This window comes from Muscardinus avellanarius (assembly GCF_963383645.1).
Source record: "Muscardinus avellanarius genome assembly, chromosome: 14".
Lineage (NCBI taxonomy): Eukaryota > Metazoa > Chordata > Mammalia > Rodentia > Gliridae > Muscardinus > Muscardinus avellanarius.
Window position 1 is genome coordinate 90,791,318 of NC_137800.1, and position 18,886 is coordinate 90,810,203.

Consider the following 18,886-nt stretch of genomic DNA (forward strand, 5'->3'; position numbering starts at 1 on the left):
GAGGCCCTGGGACCCGCCCTGGCGGCCAGCCACTTCTCAGCGGCGTCCTCTCAGCTGAGCTGGCCAAGCCAAGGGCTCCAGAGAAGCCCCATCCTCACCTGGGGCCAACTCCAAGAGTTCTGAGAGGAATGTCTCCCCTAGGACACAGGCCGGCGCGCGGACGGGCTGCTAGCCCAGGAAGAGCGAGGTCTCCTTGCTGTTCTCTAGTTTATTAGCGAGTGGGTTGGGCCAGCTGGTGTTCCCGTGCCGCTCCCCACGGCCCTGGTGTGCTGCCTGGGGGTGCAGGGCGCGTCCCTCGGGCGCCGGGCCAGGCCCGCGCGTTGTTACAGAGGCTCCGCTTCTGCTCCCGGCGCCTGGGCCGGGGCCGTGAGGGACTTCAGGATCTCTGTGTAGTAGGGGCCGAACACCTGCTGGTTGTGGTGCGTCAGACTGACGAACTTTTGGCCCAGTTCTGCCAGCTCCGCCTCGATGAGAGTGAGGCCTCCAGGAAGGTCCAGCAGCGATCGCTGCACACCGAGAACCAGGCAGCATTTGAGGAACAAGTGGATCCGCTGATCTGCGAGCAGAGACTGTGAGGGAGAAGGCGCTGCACCCTGCCCCCCAGGGAAATGGCACTGCGCCCTGCCCACCCTCGAGGCTGCCTGAGGCACACCTGCCCCACCCACGAGGGATCCGGGACACCTGTTCCTCGAGGAAGGAGACTCACTTTCTCAAAGACAAAGATTAAGAGGAAAAGACCCCAGCCTAGTGGGTCCTTAGGTTTCCGAGTGCTCAGAACGGCTGCGGAGCCGCCATCCGTGTCCTACCAGGCTCTGCTGCCATACGAGAGGCCCTTACACTGATCCCCAGAGCTGAGGTGAGGAGCCAGCCGGCCCTCACGGCCTCACGCCACAGCGTGGGGACTTCTGGCCGGCAGGTGTCGGGTGTCCAGTGTCTTGGACGGCACTGAATGGCCGGGAGGCCAGGCGACCTAACCAGCTGGCTGGCGGGATCCTACGCCTGGACATCGTGAATTCCCTCTTTGCATCTCTCCCTGAGAACCAGTCCTTGAACTGAAAGGGATATCTCTCTGGACCAGAAAAACACTGACTTGCGTGGTGGCCAGGCCCTAACTGAAGTAACCACCAGCAGCCGGGCCCGGCCCGCCCACCGCGCTCACCGATGACGCTGCGGACACAGTTCTCCTTCTGGGCGATGCTCCGAAGCTGTCCCAGCAGAGACGCCGCGCTGTCGCTGCTCAGAGAGGGGAGGCCCATGTTCTTGAGGCTCTGGTGAATCTCCTGAGATACGCGTTCACTCACAGTCAGCAGGACCTCCTCAGGCCTAGGCCACGGAAGAGAAGAATCGGCACCAGAGGCGAGCCCAGCAGAGCCAACCCGGGGGCTCCGGGAGGCCAGGGCCCCGGGTGCCCGCCCTGCTCCTTAGTGAAGATGATCGACGACGAACCCAACTCTGACAGACTTAGCGCTCTTCAGTCCCTGCCCTTCGTTTTTCTATCCACAGTTTAAAAGATGTGCCTGGACACTTTCTAGTCATCTGTCCTACCTCATCACTCACGACTGAACCCGACTCTCTCTTCTGTGGTGCTGGGGACAGGCCGGGGTCCTGGACATGATGACCAGCTACCACCAGGTTATGTCCCTGCCCCAACCCGGCCACCGGACTCCTCCTCCCTAACCCTGGAGGGCCTGCACTCAGCAGCGTGCAGGATTTCTGGGTAAGCAAAATGCCGTGCCCACGTCGCAGACGCCCCCGCAGCGCGCCACCCTCCACCAGACCGTTTTGGAGGGAGTGTCCCTTGTCACAGCCTCAGGTCACGTGTGGCTGCAGACGGCCCTCGGAGGTGCCGTGGACGGTAAGCCCGGGCCCATCACCCGCCCGCGCAGCCGAGCGCGCCGCGCAGCCCACCTGGCGTCGATGTCCTCCATCAGGGACTTGGTAATACGCTTTAGCTTGTCCACAAACTGGGGCGAGCCGAACAAGACACTGCCCGAGAAGCTGCTCGCCACCAAGAGCACGGAGGCCAGCGCGGTGAGCCGGCGCAGCTGCGCCCCCAGCTCCAGCAGCCGCGGCCTCTCGGCCTGCAGGCTCTGGACGGAGAGCAGCGGTCAGGAGACGCACGAGGGAAGCCGCGCGAGCCGCCACCGCCCAAGCGCCTACCTCTGGGAACTCTTCGTTCTTGGGGTCCCAGAGGAGGAGGTTCAGGAAGCCCTGAGACAGCACCATGGCAGGGCTCGGGGACTCCGGGCTGCCGGCTGCTGCCTCGTCGGGAGCGGGCCCGGCCCCGCTGGAGTCGGGGGTGCTGGGGCTGGCTGGAGGCGGAGCGCTGAGGTCTGCCGCGGCCTGGGTCAGCCACTTGGTGGTGAGATCCAGGAGACCTAGCACGGAAGCAGGTGTGCAGGCACCCTTAGCTCTGGGCTCTGGGCCGAGGCCACGGGCTCTTTAGGCATGCTTCGGGGGATTCTCTATTTTACTTAAATGTTCATTCTCCCTCCCCGGGTCCGAGGAAGAAACTTTCTGTTCCTAAAATGAGGCAGAGTGAGCCAGGCGTGGTGGCGGGTACCTGTAATCCCACCATTCAGGGTGGGGTGTGTGTGTGTGTGTGTGTGTGTGTGTGTGTGTGTGTGTGTGCTGAGACCGGAGGATAGCAGTTCGCAGACAGCCTCAGCTACTTAGTGAGGCCCTCCGCAACTTAGCTAGACCCTATTTAAAAATAAAGAATAAAAAATAGGGCAGGGGGTATAGCTCGGAGGTCGAATGCCCCTGGGTTCCATCCCCAGACCCGCAAAAAAAAGAAAAAAGAGGCAGGCTATTGTCATAGAAACCAGATGCAAGAGCCAGGCAAGGTGGTACTCCCCTGTAACCCCAAGACTTGGGAGGCTGAGACAGGAGGATCCTATGTTCAAGGACAGCCTCAGCAACTAGTGAGACTCATCAACCTTGAGAGACCCTGTTTCAAAATTAAGAATAAGCCGGGCGTGGTGGCGCACGCTTGTAATCCCAGCATTCGGGAGGCTGAGACAGGAAGATCACAGCTCACAAGACAGCCTCAGCTACTTAGGCCCTTTGCAACTCGGTGATACCGTTTCAAAATAAAAAAAGGGCTGGGGATATAGCTCGGAGGTACAGTGCCCCTGAGGTTCCATCCCCAGTACTGAAAAATTAAATAAAATTTAAAAATAAAGAAAAAAACAGGGGTGGGGTTATTGCTCAGAGGTAGAATGCCCCTGGGGTTCAATTCCCAGTACCACAAAAAAGAATAAAAGCATGCCGGGCGTGGCGGCACGCTTGTAACCCCAGTACCCTGGAGGCTGAGGCCTCGAGGCTTAGCAAGGCCCTCCACAACTTAGACCATTTCCAAATAAGAAATAAAACTGAGCTGGGGGTTTAGCTCAAGAGGTAGAATGCCTCTGCGTCCAATCCCCAGTGCCACAAAAAAGAAAAAAAGAGAAAAGAAAGCAAAGCAAAGCAGGCAGCCGCAAGGCCCCACCCCGCCCGCCGCACATACTGGGCTGGTCCCGGAGGCGCTCCTGGAACCGCGCCCGCTCGTACTGGACGGAATGCTCCCGCGGGTGGGGCTGGAGGCTCTGGATGGTGTAGGCGACCATGTCCATTTTCATCAGGCCCAGCACCTGGAAGATCCCCCTGCCACGAGGCCATAGGAAGGAAACGCAGTGAGGGGCCGTGCGAGGCCAGCGCATCACTGCATTCGAGAGCCAGGGCTCCTAAAACTTAGCCCTCCCTTCTCTCTCCTTGAATTTTGTTTGTACTGGAGATTGAACCCAGGAAGCTCTACCCTGAGCTGTACCTCCAGCGTCCCTTTTTCTGTGTGGTTCTGGGGATTGAACCCAGGGGCATTCTACCTCTGACCTACGTCCTCAGCCTTTTCTATTTTTAAATATTATCTCACTAAATTGCCAAGGCTGGCCTCAAACTCGTGATCCTCCTGTCTCAGCCTCCCAAGCACTGACTACAGGTGGCGCGTCAGACGGTGAAGCCTAGTGGATCCAAGGATAACCCAACGGCCTGGTGAGGCCAGAGAAGAGGAGGGCAGCGGGTGGGCGCGGGGAGAGCCGCGGCCGCTGGGCCCAGCATCCCGCACTGCTCTCCCGGACAGCCTCAGAGCAGCAGCCATGACCAAGTCCGCACCTCAGCAGCCGGATAGGGTCAGTGATGTTCTCGAGTTTCTGCACTGCTCCATCTCGAGCCGGCGCACACAGCAGAGCCATCGTGCTGAGGATGTACTTGGACAGCTGAGGGACGTCCAGGCTTCCGCTTGCCGCTGCCCGCGCGATCGAGTCCATGTCCAGCGTCTCCTCCACCTCGCTCCTCAGGCGGCTCTGGCGCGGCAGGAGCAGTGACAGCAGGATCTGCGAGACAGAGGAGGAGGAGGCCTGCCGCTCAAGGCCAGAGCGCAGGGCCCAGGCCGGGAGCAGGCTCGCCAGGTGGCCAGCATCACATCTGAGCCCTGACTCTGCCGCCCGCGAGGCTGCCAACTCCGCGCGGATGCCGAGCAGGAGAGGGCGCTGTCAAGCTCAAGCCAGGCCCCGAGATGAGACTTAACTTCGGACTGAACTGGACTGAACTTGGGGCGTTCTACCTCCAAGCTACATAGCAGCCTTCTTTTATTTTTTATTTTGAAATAGCTCTCACTAAGTTGGTGAGGGTCTTGCTAAGTGGTCGAGAATGGCCATGAACCTGAGGCACATGGTGGATTATTTAGCCACAAAAAGAAATGAAGTTCAGATACATGCTTTAACACCAATCACCCTGGAAAATAGCGTGCTAAGTGCAATGAGGCCAGCACCAAAGACAAACGCCGCGTGACTCCACGTCGATGGGCCCCCTGAGCAAACTCCTGAGCACAGACGGACAGGTGTGGCCGGCCGGAGGGAGGCGGGAGGTCAGTGTCTAACGGGACCGTCTCTCTGGGCAAGGACCCTGGCCGTTGTTCCCACTCGTACAGCCTGAGCACTGCAACGTGTGAAAGGGGCACATCACAGCCTGGCACAAAGGCGCGCGCCTGGAATGCCAGCGCCGGAGGCGAGGCGGGAAGGCTGGACTTCCCAGGGAGACGTCAAACGTAAAGAATAAAGAGAGCTCCCAGTCCTGGGGAGGGTGAGACAGGGACTGCAGGTTTAGGACAGCCTAGCAAACTCAGCAGCCTGAAACACACTTGCTCCCGCTGGTGCTTGTGCAGGGAGGCCGGCAGCGCCAGGCCCGTGCAGGGTCTCGCCAGGCGCACTCATCTGGAAGCTTACCTAGGGAGGCCGCTTCCCACATGCCTGGGTTGGGCGGCACGCCTGAGGACCAGGCTCGGCTTAGGGCTGGATGCTCCCCGTCTGAGGACCACCCGCAGCCCTCGCGTGGCCTCCGCGGGCGGCCCACAGCAAGCTGCTTCAAGGCCAGCAGGAGAGCGCTATCCAGGGCGCTGAGGAATGGCTGCCCTGAGTGGCAGCCGCCACCTCCGCCGAGTTCTACTACGAAGCTGGCTGTGGGTCTCGGCCACACTCAGAAAACACTATGTGAAGGTAAAATCACTAAGTCTCCTAAGATGTGTCTGCACGTGTGAAAGGCACTGCAAGACACAGGAGCTTCCTCCCGGTGCCAGCACGCCATCTGCTAGGTCCCCGCGCACGCCTGGCTCCCCCAGACCCGCTCCCAGGGAGTCAGTGGATTCTCCAGGGCTCAGCCTCTGCTGTGGACAGTGGCCAGCAGCCACCAAGTCGAGCCACTTCCCCCAGCATTAAAGTGCTCTTTGAGCCGGAGGTGATGGCACACGCCTCTGATCCCAGCCCTTGGGAGGCTGAGAGGGGAGAATTGCAGGTTTGAGGGCAGCCTCTGCAACTTAGACCCTTGATTTTAAAAAAATAGGAGTGGGGCTGTAGAATGCTCCTGAGTCCAATCCCCCCATTACCAAAGAAAGTCCTCTTTTACTTATTAGCCAAGCCCTCGTTTATCCACTCTCCTCTTAGAGTGAGTTTTATATTGAACCTTTCCAAATGACAACGTGACTTCTGTGATGACGGACCAGGGTCGGGGCGACTGGCTAGCTGGTGACGCTCCTCCAGCTGGGGTGCCCCGGACCCCGCACGTCTACCGATGGAGGCCGCTCACCTCTCTGATCTCCTTCACAAGTTCAAGAGCACCGCTGAAGTCGGGAGGAGTCCTGCACAGCTGCTCCTTGAGATGGTCCCAGAAGTCGTTGGTCTCCTTGACCTTGCCTTCCGCACTGGAAGAGGGCAAGAGCAGATTACGCTTCCTGCCCACCGTCAGGGGCCACAATCCTCAGTCCCAGGCAGCACATGAGACGGAAAAAGAGGATTACACTGACGGGACTAGGTCGAGGGCATCGGGCAGGAGCGAGCTGGGCAGCGCTCCTCCTCCGGGCCGCAGAGCAGCGCCCGCCCGCGGCAGGCAGGAGAAGCGGGCCCAGAGGCCTGCGCTCGGGCGCGACCTGCGAGCCCGGGACTGGCTAGTTAGGCGCGGAACTAAACCATCCTTGGTGTTCCTGTACTAGAACCCAGGGAAAGGGCTTTAATAACGCCGATGTCACAGGCATTTCCAAATCACACACTGAAGCGAGCTCGCCGCCCGCCCTCCGGAGCCGCCCCTCTTCCAGCTCAGACCGCAGCACAGCCGGCTCCCGTCACGGAGCCAGAAAGATCCGTCTTGTCTTTGCCTTTCCCTCCACCTTAAAAAAAAATACGAGATGCAAAGGCAATTCGACCTAGAAAGGAGAATCTTTTCAGCAAATGGTGTTGGAACAAGTAGTCACCCACATGCAAACAATCTAAACAGATTTTTACGCCCTTCATAAAGGCTAGCGAAATGGTTCGCAGACCTAAAAGCAACACAGGAAACTGTCAACACAGGTCTTGATGATCTGCCGAGAGCCTAAGTTGCCGAGGATGGCTTCAAATATGAAATCCTGACTCAGCCTCCCAAGTACCTCTAAACTGCCCCCCAGCCTTTTGGGGGAGGTACTTGGGATAGAACCCAGGGACATTCTACCTCTGAGATACACCTCCAGCCCTAGCCCTATTTTATTCTTTTATCTGGAGACAGGGTATCACTAGACTGGTGAGAGTCTCACTACCTGCTGAGGCCGTCCTCCAACCTGCGATCCTCCCCTCTCAGCCTCCCAAGTACTGGGATTACAAGCATGTGCCACCACACCCAGCTATTTATTTATTTATTTATTTATTCATTTTGCAGTACTGGGGATGGAACCCAGAGGCATTCTATCTCCGAGCTACACCCCCAGCTCTTTTTATTCATTATTTTGAAACAGGGTCTCACTGAGTTGCAGAGGGCCTCACTACATAGCTGAAGCTGTCCATGAACCGCGATCCTCCTGACTCAGCCTCCCCATTGCTGGAATTACAAGCGTGCCCACCACGCCTGGCTCTGGCTTTTTATTTTGAAGCGGGGTCTTGCTGAGTTGCTGAGGGTCTGTCTGGCTAAACTGCTGAGGCTGCCCTCAAGCCTATGACCGCCCTGCCTCAGCCTCCCAGCCGCGGGACCGCGGGCCAGCGCCCGGCCGGCTCGCTGCCTGCCCTTTGGGCTATTCGTCTCCCTAAGATTCATTCCCTGTTCCTAAGTCTGCGAGCACCCTCGCTCCCTCCTCCCTGTGAAGAGATACTCGGGCTCCAACCACCTGGCCCTTTCTGGGGTTTCGTGTGACTCATGTCTAAAGAAGTCTGTATGCCTTTTCTCCTGTCAATCAATCTAGAGTCATTTATCTAGCAGACTCAATTATCACTCCTTGAGAGGAAGCGTTGGAATTTCCCTACAATTTTGGCAGTCGGTCGAATAACAAAGGATTTTCCTTGTTTCAGAGTGAGCAGGTGGGTTCCCGGGCCATGCGAGGGAGGGCAATTCAACACGGTCTCTGGGTGTGCGCGGGCCTGGCTGGGGGGTGAGGAGCGTCTCTGTCCTCCCCCTTTCTAAGTTTAGGTGAACAGGAGGGACCACGTGTTAAATTCCTGTGTAGGGCTGAGCTGCTTCTGGAATGAAGCAGCCGTATTTTAGAAGCTGAGCAGAGAGTAATCCTAGTCATTGGGAGGCTGAGATAGGAGGATCACAGGTTTGAGGCCAGCGTGCGGTAACTTACTGAAACCCTGTTTCAAAATAAAAAATAAAAAAGACTGGAGATACAGCTCACATGTTAAAAGCTCTTGGGTTCCACCTCCAGTCCCACACACACACACAAAAATATTCTTTAGAGCGCTCCCTTTAACAATCCCGTCTTTTTGGTACTCTGGAAATGCAAATTAAGAGACGCGCAGAAATCGGATTTAAAACCAAGCCAAGCTGAGCCAGAAGACCTCGGGATCTCTGGGACCCTGGTTTGCTGACTTCTAAACTGAACTCTATGTCTCATAAATAATCCCTTGAGCTTAGGAGAGAAACACGTACACAAAGTGGCTTAAATGACTTATTCTGACTGTGTATAACTCTGCTACTGCGGTCCCCAGTTGTTAGCGGTTCTTTTCCCACCTATGAGCACCCCCCGCACCCCCATATGTCTTCTTACTTTCCCATGTAAAGGAGGCCTAAGTGTGACGGTCGCAACCCCGAGGCTAGGACCCCAAAGCTGCGCCCTGGGCCCGTCCCCGCGTGCGTGCCCAGTCTTAGGGGGGCCGCCTCTTTTGTGGCTTCTTCTGAAGACCTTGGTTAAAGTCAAAAAGGCGTTGTTAGTTTTGCTTGCATGCGCACTTTGGGTCAGAGAATGATCCATTTTTTCCTTTTCCTCTAAGGGGCAATGGAGCCCAATACTCAGGAAGAAACTGACTTATTAAAACTTCAAACAAGCCAGGTGCGTGCTTGGGAGGCTGGGACAGGAGGACCAGCCTCAACAACTTAGTGAGGCCCTGTTAGAAAGTACCAGAGGACTTCCGGGAAGATGGCGACCGAGAAAAGCGGGGCTTAAGAGTCCCGCTAACAACCAATCTCCATTACCACAAAAAGAGCGCCTTTCATAGCCAGAAAACACCATCACCAGAAAAACAAAAAAACCACCAGGCTCCAGAGAGAAAGCGGACTGAGAACAGAGCTCAGGGCCACAGAGGAGACACACGCGCCCGAGGACGCGGCAGCAGTGCCATACTGCCGGCGGCAGCGGCGAACTCAGCGGACGGCTACAGCAAGCCGAGGTGAGCCGATGCGGAACAGCCAGGCGGGATCTTTCGGCGCAGACAGCATTTAAAGCTCCCAGTGGCTGAGCTCAGCACACGCTGCAGGGATTCAGAGTGGAAATCAAAACCAGAGAAGAAAAAATACGCCAGCCTCATGGCCGAGGGCGTGGCAGAGGCGCCATATTGCCACCGGCGGCGGCAGCAGCAGTGAATTCACCGAGTCCAGTACAGCTACATCTACGTACTCAAGAACAGTGAGTCAAATTGCGGGCCACAGAGGAGAAATCCCAGTATTGTGCCTCCTGGGACTTGACCCAGTGAGGGAGTGGTGGTGGCAGAGATATCACACCATAGGAGAGCGTGCAACCTGGCACCCCCCATAGTTTAAAGCAGCCTCTATCGACTCCCTGGGTCGGAGACTCTGTGATACAACCCAGTAAAGGAGTAGTAGGGTCTGAGATAATACAGACTCGAGATCCAGAGCACCTTAAGTGAAGCCATAGTGACCCAAGGGAAGAACCCAGAGAAGGCACAAACCTCCGAAATCATGGGAAAGAGGAATAACACTGAAGTAATGAATGTGCACAACCCCACAACATCAGAACCTGATAAAACAGAAAATCAGAGATTTCTAGAAGATCAAATCAGGAAAATAACTGTAGAAATAATAGAGGTGCTTCGAAAAGAACTCAGAGAGAGCCAAAAAGAGATAAAGGATGCAATTAATGAAGTAAAGGCCTCAATTCAAAGCACAAACAACCGATTAGACCACATGGAGAACAGAATCTCGCTCTTAGAAGATGAGCAATCCAAAAATGAATGCATAGTTTCTAATCTAGAAAAAGATATCCAACAGCAGGAATCTGACATTGAAGAAATATGGGCCCATCTTAAGAGAGCTAACCTAAGAATAATTGGAATAGAGGAGGGAAAAGAAAGTGATACCAAAGGGATCAACAATCTCTTCAAGGAAGTAATAGCAGAAAATTTTCCAAATATAGAGCAAGAGGTTGATACACAGATCCAGGAAACTTATAGAACTCCCTTTAGACAGGATCCGAGAAGAGGATCCCCACGCCATATAATTGTCAAAATGACCAATGTGGAAGCCAAGCAGAGAATCTTAAAGGCAACAAAAACAAAGGGCCAAGTGACATTCAGAGGCAAACCAATTAGAATCACTCCAGACTTCCCAAACCAAGTCATGAGAGCCAGAAGGGCTTGGAGTAACATATTCCAAACTCTGAAAGAAAACAACTTCCAGCCAAAAATTTCCTATCCAGCAAAACTTTCTATCAAATTAGATGGAGAAATAAGAAGCTTCCATGACAAACAGAAACTGAAGGAATTTATGTCTTCAAAACCAGCGCTAGAGAAAATACTCAAAGAGATTAACTACAAAGAAGAAATAGGTAACACTCACCAGAACCAGAGAAACAAGAGTTTCCATCCAACAGACAACTAAGATTGGTTATCTGTGGAGATTCATTATTTATGTTAGTCTTTTACCTATCTCTAAATGGTATTGTTTGCCTTTATTGTTGTTAATTTTTAGGATTTCTAGTTGGAATATTAATATACCTTCAGATATAGCATTTGGAAATATTTTATCCCATTCTATTAGTAACTTTTAACTCTGTTTACATTGTCTTTGGATATACAATATTTTCTTTTATTTTTTAGGGAGTTTGTATATTCTTCTGTTGCCTGTGCCATTGAAATCATATCCAAGAAATCACTGCCAATTTCAATGTTGCGAGGTTTTATGACCCAGATTTTCTCCTAAAAGTTTATAGTCTTAAGATTTATATTTAGGTCTTTTATCTAGTTTGAGTTAATACTTGTATGTGGGATTAGGTAAGGGTCCAATTTTATTCTTTTCCATGTAATTATTATTTTTCAACAATATTTAGTTAAAAGATTATTATTTCCACCACCAAATGTTCGTGGAAACCTTGTCAAAAATAACTTGACAATATAGGGAAGAAGTTAGCTCTAGGCTTGTATTTAACTCCAATGGTCTATATATCTGCCTTTAGAACAGTACTACACTGTTTCAATTATTGTAGCTTTATATGGTTTGAAATCAGAAAATATACATCTTCTAGCTTTGTTTTTGCTTCGAGATTGTTTTGGGTATCTAGAGTCCATATTCCATATCAGGATAGATTTTTTATCTGAAAAATAAATATATGATAGTTTCACCTAAAAAAAAAAGAAAAAAATATTCTCTGGTAAGAAAGAAAGCAAAAAGAAATATTGAAATGTTATCTTTAAGTCATCAAAAGCTTGGTATCAGACAAATGAAACTGTTATGTGAGATTATCATTTTTAATTTTGGATAAATTGCTATAATACTAGATGGCAACCACTAAGCCAAGCATGGGAGGGAGGGATGGGGAGAGAATGGGGATCGGGTGGGGGCTGACTGGGCGATGTGTGCATGTATGTCTACAAAAGTTTGTATCCCACTATGATGTATGAATACAGTGCACCAATAAAATAAAATTAAAAAAAAAAAAAAAAAAAAAAAAAAAAAAAAGAAAGTACCAAATAAAAACAGGGCTGGGGTGCAGCTCAGGGGTAGAGCACCCCTTCAATGCCAGGATGACCAAAAAGGAAATTAAGACATTTCCAAGCAGCTCTAAATCTGACACAGGAAAAACACCGTCTAATTCTCCTCTTAGCTGGAAATCTGCTCCCTTTTCTGAAAGAGCAAGTAACAAAGAAGGGCGCGGTGGGCACGCTTGGCATCCCAGCACTCAGAGGCTGAGACCGGAGGATCGCGGTTCGCGGCCAGCCTCAGCTACTTAGTGAGGCCCTCTGCAACTCAGTGAGACCCGGCTTCAAAATGAAGAATAAAAAAAAAAAAAAAAAAAAAAAGAGCAAGTAACAGATAGTAAGTGGGTGGAGGCCCCTTATCAGTCAGGGTGCCAGCCAAGTACTTTTTTTGTTCGGGTACTAGTGTGGAACCCAGGGCATTCTACCTGTGAGCTACATCCCAGCCCTATTTTAATCTTTATTTTGAAATAGGGTCTATGTTGTGGAGGGCCTCACTAAGTAGCTGAGGCTGGCCGCGAACCGCGATCCTCCTGTCTCAGCTCTCAGGTCCTGGGATGCCAAGCGCGCCACCCACCTGGCTTATTTTTATTTTGAAACAGGGTCTTGCTCCGCTGATGAGTTTCACTACTCGCTGAGGCTGGCCTCAAGCCCGCGATCCTCCCACCCCGGCCTCCCAGGTCTTAGGATGCCAAGTGCGCCCCGAGCCCGGATGCTTCCCACGCTCGACGGTTTCCCAGGCTTATCTGTACACCTCCTTGCAGAGTCTCATGATAAACTGCTGAGGGTTTTTTGTTTGTTTTTGGTTTTGGTGGTCCTGGAGTTCCTGGAAACCCTTCTACCTCCAGGCTATATTCCCAGACCTATTTTATATTTTTATTTGGAAACAGGGTCTCTTAAGCCAGAAAGGCTGGCTTTGAACCTGCGCGATCCTCCTGTCTCTGCCTCCCAAGAGCGGGGATTACAAGCGTGCCCACCCCCCCACCCCCGGCAACTGCTGAGTTTTCATGCTATCTTGCTCTCCACTTTAATCTTTCTCTGGACACACCTCAGGCATCTTCTTCCCTGTGCCTCTGAGATGGAGCTGTCTGAAACCCACACTGCTCCAAAGCCCAAAACCAGCCAGTGTGGTGGGCACGCCTGTAATCCCAGCATTTGGGAGGCTGAGACTGGAGGATCGCAGGTTGGAGGATGGCCTCAGCAAGTAGTGAGGCTCTCATCAACCTGGTGAGACTGTTTCAAAATAAAAATCATAGGGCAGGGGTGTAGCTCGAAGGTCAAATACCCTGGGTTCAATCCCCAGCACCAAGGGGGGGCACTTCAGGCCTGGCGGGAAGCCGGGAGGCCAGTGGAGGCAGCAGAAGTGCCCGGACCTTCTTCGAGGGAGAGTCTCCTCCGAGTGGAAGTCATGGCGCATCCCAGGCTCCTTCTTCGGCTTGGAAGCTCCTTTCCCCGTCTCCATCAGACCTAGAATCAGAAGTGCTTGTGGTGGGCAACAGCGAACCCACACGAGCCTGGATTCCCTTCTCACTCAGACCTGACGCTCACTCAACCCTAGTCGTTCACGGTTTCTGAGCTCTGCCGCCAACGGTGCCGGGAACGCTCAGAGTCGTCCAGTGAAGGGGGAAACGAAGAACAAAGAAGCGGGTTTATAAGAAACATGAATGAGTGATCACAAAGTTTCCTGTTAAAACATAAAATCGCACTCCAGGCGCTGAAGCAGGAGGATGGCAAGCTCAAGGCTAGCCCAGGGAACTTGGACTTTTTCTCAGTATAAAGTTAAATAAAGGGGGTAGGCAGGGTCCACCTAAAACTGCCCCCCCAATCACTGTCACAGCTGCACAGAAACAACCTGTGACTTGTAAGAATAAACATCTAAGAGCATTAAGAATCCATTTCCAGTGTGGTGTGGTGGCGTGTGCTTGTTCTCACCATACTTAGGAGGCGGAGACAGGAGGATCGCAGGTTCAAGGACAGCCGACGCAACCTAGCGAGCTCAGCAACCTAGCGTGACCCTACTTCAAAACACAAAATAAGCCGGGCATGGTAGTGCACGCTTGTAATCCCAATACTTGGGAGGCTGAGATAGGAGGACTGCAGGTTCACGGCCAGCCTCAGCTACTTAGGCCCTCCACAACTTGGTAAGAACCTGTTTCAAAATAATGAAAGACAGGGGTGAGGGCATAGCTTAGAGGTGGAATGCCCCTGGCTTCAGCCCCCAGTACTACAAAACAAAAAGGGCTGGGGGTGTACCTCGGAGGTAGAATGCCCCTGGGTTCAATCCTCAGTACCAAATAAAACATAAAATAGGGCTGGGGATCTAGCGCAAAGGTAGAATACCCCTGCGGTTAATCCTAGTCCCAAAAAAGAATTCAATCTCCTCTTCCCGCCTGTGACTAATGAAAGCTAAGTTCTTACAGACATTTAGATGTTACTGAATACTGGCAGTCTGCCTGCAGTTCCAGAATGTGGGAAGATGTCAGGTCGCAGGCCAGCCTCGCAGCTTGAGAGCTGCAGCAGCTTAGCCAGGCCGTTTCCAACTCAGAAAGGCTGGGGCTTAGCTTGCAGGGGACACCTCTGGGCTCCATCCTGTTACCAGCCCCACCTCAGACACGGCAGGGGCTCGCTCGCAGCCGGCTTGGCTTCCCGAGTGGATGGCACGGGCCTGCCTAGGACAGAACCAGCGGCAGCTGGCGGCTCCCTCTCTGCCCGCTCTCGGGGAAGCTTCATATTTGCTCACAGGAAATGAGCTGGCTTGGAGATCTGGAGAGGAGAGAGGTGACCCCGGACTGGCCCTCGTTGGTGATGGTGACACTGGGTGATGGATGAGAAGTGGGGAGTCACTGTATTATTGTTCTTCTTTAATGCTTTCCTATAATATATATATTTTGTGGGTCTGGAGATTGAATCCAGGGGCATTCGATCTCAGAGCTACACACCCCCCTGCCCTATATTTTATTCCTTATTTGGAAACAGGGTCTCACTAAGTAGCTGATGCTGGCCGTGAACCGCAATCATCCGGTCTCAGCCTCCCGAATGCTGGGATTACAAGCGTGCGCTACCACGCCCAGCTAATAATTATATATATAGTATATAATTATATATTATATAATATATATATATATATATATATATATATATATATATATATTTGTAGTACTGGGGTTCCTGAAAACCCTTCTACCTCTGGGCTATACTCCCAGACCTATTTTATATTTTAATTTGGAAACAGGGTCTCTTAAGCCAGTGCGACTGGCTTCAAACCTGCGCGATCCTGTCTCCGCCTTCCAAGCGTGGGGATTACAAGCGTGCACCACCATGCCCGGCCTAATAATATATATATATTTTTATTTTGTGGTACTGGGGATTGAACCCAGGGACCCAGGGACATTCTGCCTCTGAGCAGAATTTTTTTTTTAATTTTTTAATTTTTTGGTGGTACTGGGGTTCCTGGAAACCCTTCTACCTCTGGGCTACACTCCCTGACCTATTTTATACCTTTTTATTTTTGGAAACAGGGTCTCTTACGCCAGCGCGGCTGGCTTTGAACCTGCGCCATCCTGTCTCCACCTACCAAGCGCGGGGATATAAAGCATGTGCCACCACGACCGGCAGTTTTAATTTTGAAGTAGGGTCTCACTAAGTTGCTGAGGCTGGCTGCAAACCTGCAATCCTATCTCAGCCTCCCAGGCACTAGAATTACAGTGCTTGCAAATGGCTGGCTAAAGACTTTAATAGGTAAAATTTATAGCCAGACGTGGTGGCGCTAAGTAGCTGAGGCTGGCTTTGAACCTGCGCGATCCTCCTGTCTCTGCCTCCCAAGCGCGGGGATTACAAGCGTGCGCCACCACGCCCGGGTAAATTTGAAATATTTCAAAGTAAAAAGGTAAGGGGAGAAGGTGATTGTAGACTTTTATAAAAATCCACTGAGTCCTTGCTTAGGTAAACACAAAGGTGAGCAGAGCGGGGCACATGGCCACCTGTGACCAGTACCTGGGAGGCTGAGACAGGAGGTTCACATCATCCCAGATTCGTGGTCAGCCTCCGCAATTCAGGCCCTCTGCACCTCAGTGAGACCCTGCTTCAAAATAAAGATTTTTAAAAAAGAGTTGGGTGTGTAGCTCAGAGAGAGAACGCCCTGGGGTCCAACCTCCAGTACCAAAATAAACTTAAAAATAAACTTGGTTATTCAAAATAAATAAATTGAAAAATAAACATAGGAACTTGGTTATTTATGTCGTTATCCTACCTATGAATTCACTTAAATGGCTACCAAAGAACTATACTATGTTTATAAAAAAAAAAAACCTTTGACCCCACGTCAAGTTCCTCTGGGCTGAGGCGGCAAAATGCGCTCTCGGTGCCATTTTGTTTTCCAGCAGCGACCCCATGTGGCCACAGGCGGGACGACTCTAACTAGGCCAGGACCGGGAGACGCCGGCGCCCGGGGAGCCTGGGGCCGGCGCAGGCCCGCGACCCCAGCGCCTGGGAGGCGGGGCCAGCCGGACGCGGGTTCGAGGCCGGCTTCGGCAAGCCACCGAATCCTGGTTTCAAAACCGAAAAAGCTTGGTGCCGCACACCTGTCATCCCCGCGCTGGGGAGGCTGAGACGGGAGGCCCGCGGGTTCGCAGCCAGCCTCAGCTGCTTGTGAGGCCCTCGGAGACTTACGGAGACTGTGTCCAAAGAAAGATTTTAAAAAACAGGGCTGAACTGTCACTCGACGGTGGGCTACGCCTGGGTTCCACCCCAGTACAGAAAAACATAAAATAAAATAAAGAAAACAGGGCTGAGGGTGTAGCTCGGAGGTGGAACGCGCCCGGGTTCGATACCCAGCAACACCAAAAATTAAAAAATGAGCGACGCGCGCGGGTGGGCCGGCCGTACGCGGGGGCCGGCGGGGGGCCGCTCGGGGCGCCCCGGGCTGGGGAGACGCGCCCACCCGCCCTCACCTGCGCCCCGCCGCTCTGCCGCCCACTCTGGCGTCGCCGCCCGCCGCCGCCCGCCTCGCGGGCCGGACCGTGCCACCGCGGGCGCGCGGGGGAGCCCGGGCGGCGGGAGCGCGGGCGGCGGCGCGGAGGCCGGGCCGAGCGGGCGCGCACCCCCGCCGCCGCGCGCGCGATGGTACGGCCCGGGCGGAACAAACCGCCGTCTCCCGGGCGACGGGGCGTGGCGACGGTGGGCGTGGCGACGGGGCGAGGGCGTGACGGGGCGTGACAAGGGCGGGGCGAGGGCGTGGCGACGGGGCGAGGGCGTGGCGACGGGGCGAGGGCGTGGCGACGGGGCGAGGGCGTGGCGACGGGGCGAGGGCGTGGCGACGGGTCGGGGGCGTGGCGACGGGGCGGGGGCGTGGCGAGGGCGGGCGGCGCGGGCCACGTGCCGGCTCGAGCTGCAGCCGCGGCGCCAGCAGCCTCGCCCTCTCGAAGCTGGCCAGGCCGCCGGCTGCAGGCCCGTTGCCCGCCCAGCGCCCTCGAAGGGGAGCGCCAGAGCCTCTGAGGGTAAGGACTTACTTCCCTTTTTCTTTCTTTCTTTCCTTGTTTTTTTCTCGTGGTGCTGGGAATTAAACCCAGGGGCCTCGTACCTGTGAGCTACACCCCCCAGCCCTGTTTTATTTTTTTTTTTACTTCAAAACAAGGTCACAGTAAATCGTGGAAGACCTCACTAAATTGCCGAGGCAGGCGTCGAACCTGCGATCCTCCTGTTTTGGCCTCTCAAATACTGGGATTACAAGCGTGGGCCACCACGCCGGGCTTAAGAATATTTATATATTAAAATAAATACAAGGCAGGTTGACGTATTCGGGACCTTCCAGCTGGACTCCTAGTCCCGGCCTCACCTGCGATGCCCCTCTTGCTCGGTGGCTCTGAGTCTCTGCCCTTTCTTTATTATGAGTCTCCTAGTTGCCTCAGGAGTGATGGGAGGACTTTGGGGTGAGCCCAGCCCTGCGCTGGCAGAGGGAGCTGCCACCCACGCCCTTCACCCCTCCATTACTCTAACTTCATTTCTTACTACACGCAGCTGCTTGTAAAGCCAAGCCTGTGCTCCGCAGGCTTGCGATCTCAGCACTTGAGAGGCTGAGACAGGAGATTCAGGTTGAGGACAGCCTCAGCAGCTTAAGGAGGCCCTCAACAGCTTACCTGTTAGCACGGCCACCGCACTGGCCTCTACCACAAACGTTTTTAAAGAATGAGTGAACACACCCAGCACGGGTGCATATCTCTAATCCCACCTAGGAGGTGAGGCAGGACCATCTCAAGTTTGAAGGCAGCCCGGGCAACTTAGGGAGACTGTCACAAAGACAGTGAGGAGGAGCTGAGCTCAGTGCCACACGTCTGCAGTCCCAGCACCTGGGAGGCCGAGACAGGAGGAGCGCAGGTTCATGGCCAGCCTCAGCAACTTAGGCCCTCTCGGTACTTTTGAGCCTGAGACGGGAGAATCACAGGTTCCAGGGCAGCCTCGGCACCTAACTAGATCCTGTGTCAAAAAGTTCTGGGCATGTAGCTTGGAGGTAGAACACCCATGGGTTCAATATCCAGCAACCTCCAAAATATGTGGAGAATTCTGCTTGGGCATTTTAATGTCTGGGAGGACGTCTACAGAATAATACCAATGCATTTATGCCACAAAGATGGCGTTGCTATAAATCTCTGCGGATGCCTGAGACCCCCCTAGTGATTCATTATACCCATGAAGTCCTTTTTGTTTGTTTTGGCAATACTGGGAGTTGGACCCACATCCCCAGCCCCTTGTACTGCTTTATTTTGAGATAAGGTCTCCCTGCTGCCCCCACCTTCCTGGTGGCCGGGGTCCCCCGCACGTGTCACCGCACCCCGGCTGCAGCGGCCTCAGAGGGTCCGAGTTCTCTGGGCAGCTCCGGGGTACAGAAGCACCGGCGGTCGTGGGAGACCACAGGCAGAGGGGGAAGAGGGGGACACAGAGAAGCTGAACACGAGAGTTTTCCCAGCGTCCGACGAGGCCCGGCATTTCACGGTCTTTATCACTAACAGTTATCAGAAGCAATCAGGCAGGAGGCAGGCGTGGGGTCGGACAGGTGACGTGAGCGATGCGCCCGCCTTCCTGCGGGGCCTCGGTTAATGGCTGATTAGGTTTAAAGGTTGGCTGGGCGCTTTGGCATTGCAAGCTGTGCGCAGCGGGCGAGGAGGCCGTCACGGGGGCGTGTCGTGAGTGAG

At 53.7% G+C, this 18,886-nt stretch overlaps 1 protein-coding gene across 1 annotated transcript; it reads right to left on the minus strand.

The window, feature by feature from the left end:
* Nucleotides 1-168: 168 nt before the first annotated feature.
* TCP11 (t-complex 11) lies at nucleotides 169-18,680 on the minus strand (the record flags this gene model as incomplete). Its single annotated transcript, XM_080710405.1, has 12 exons — nucleotides 169-273; nucleotides 354-556; nucleotides 1,160-1,323; nucleotides 1,909-2,090; nucleotides 2,161-2,378; nucleotides 3,509-3,645; nucleotides 4,150-4,370; nucleotides 6,118-6,262; nucleotides 6,335-6,516; nucleotides 14,296-14,368; nucleotides 16,584-17,165; nucleotides 18,487-18,680. The coding sequence occupies 12 exons, from the start codon at nucleotides 18,678-18,680 to the stop codon at nucleotides 169-171; spliced, it is 2,406 nt and encodes an 801-aa protein (XP_080566531.1).
* Nucleotides 18,681-18,886: the final 206 nt, after the last annotated feature.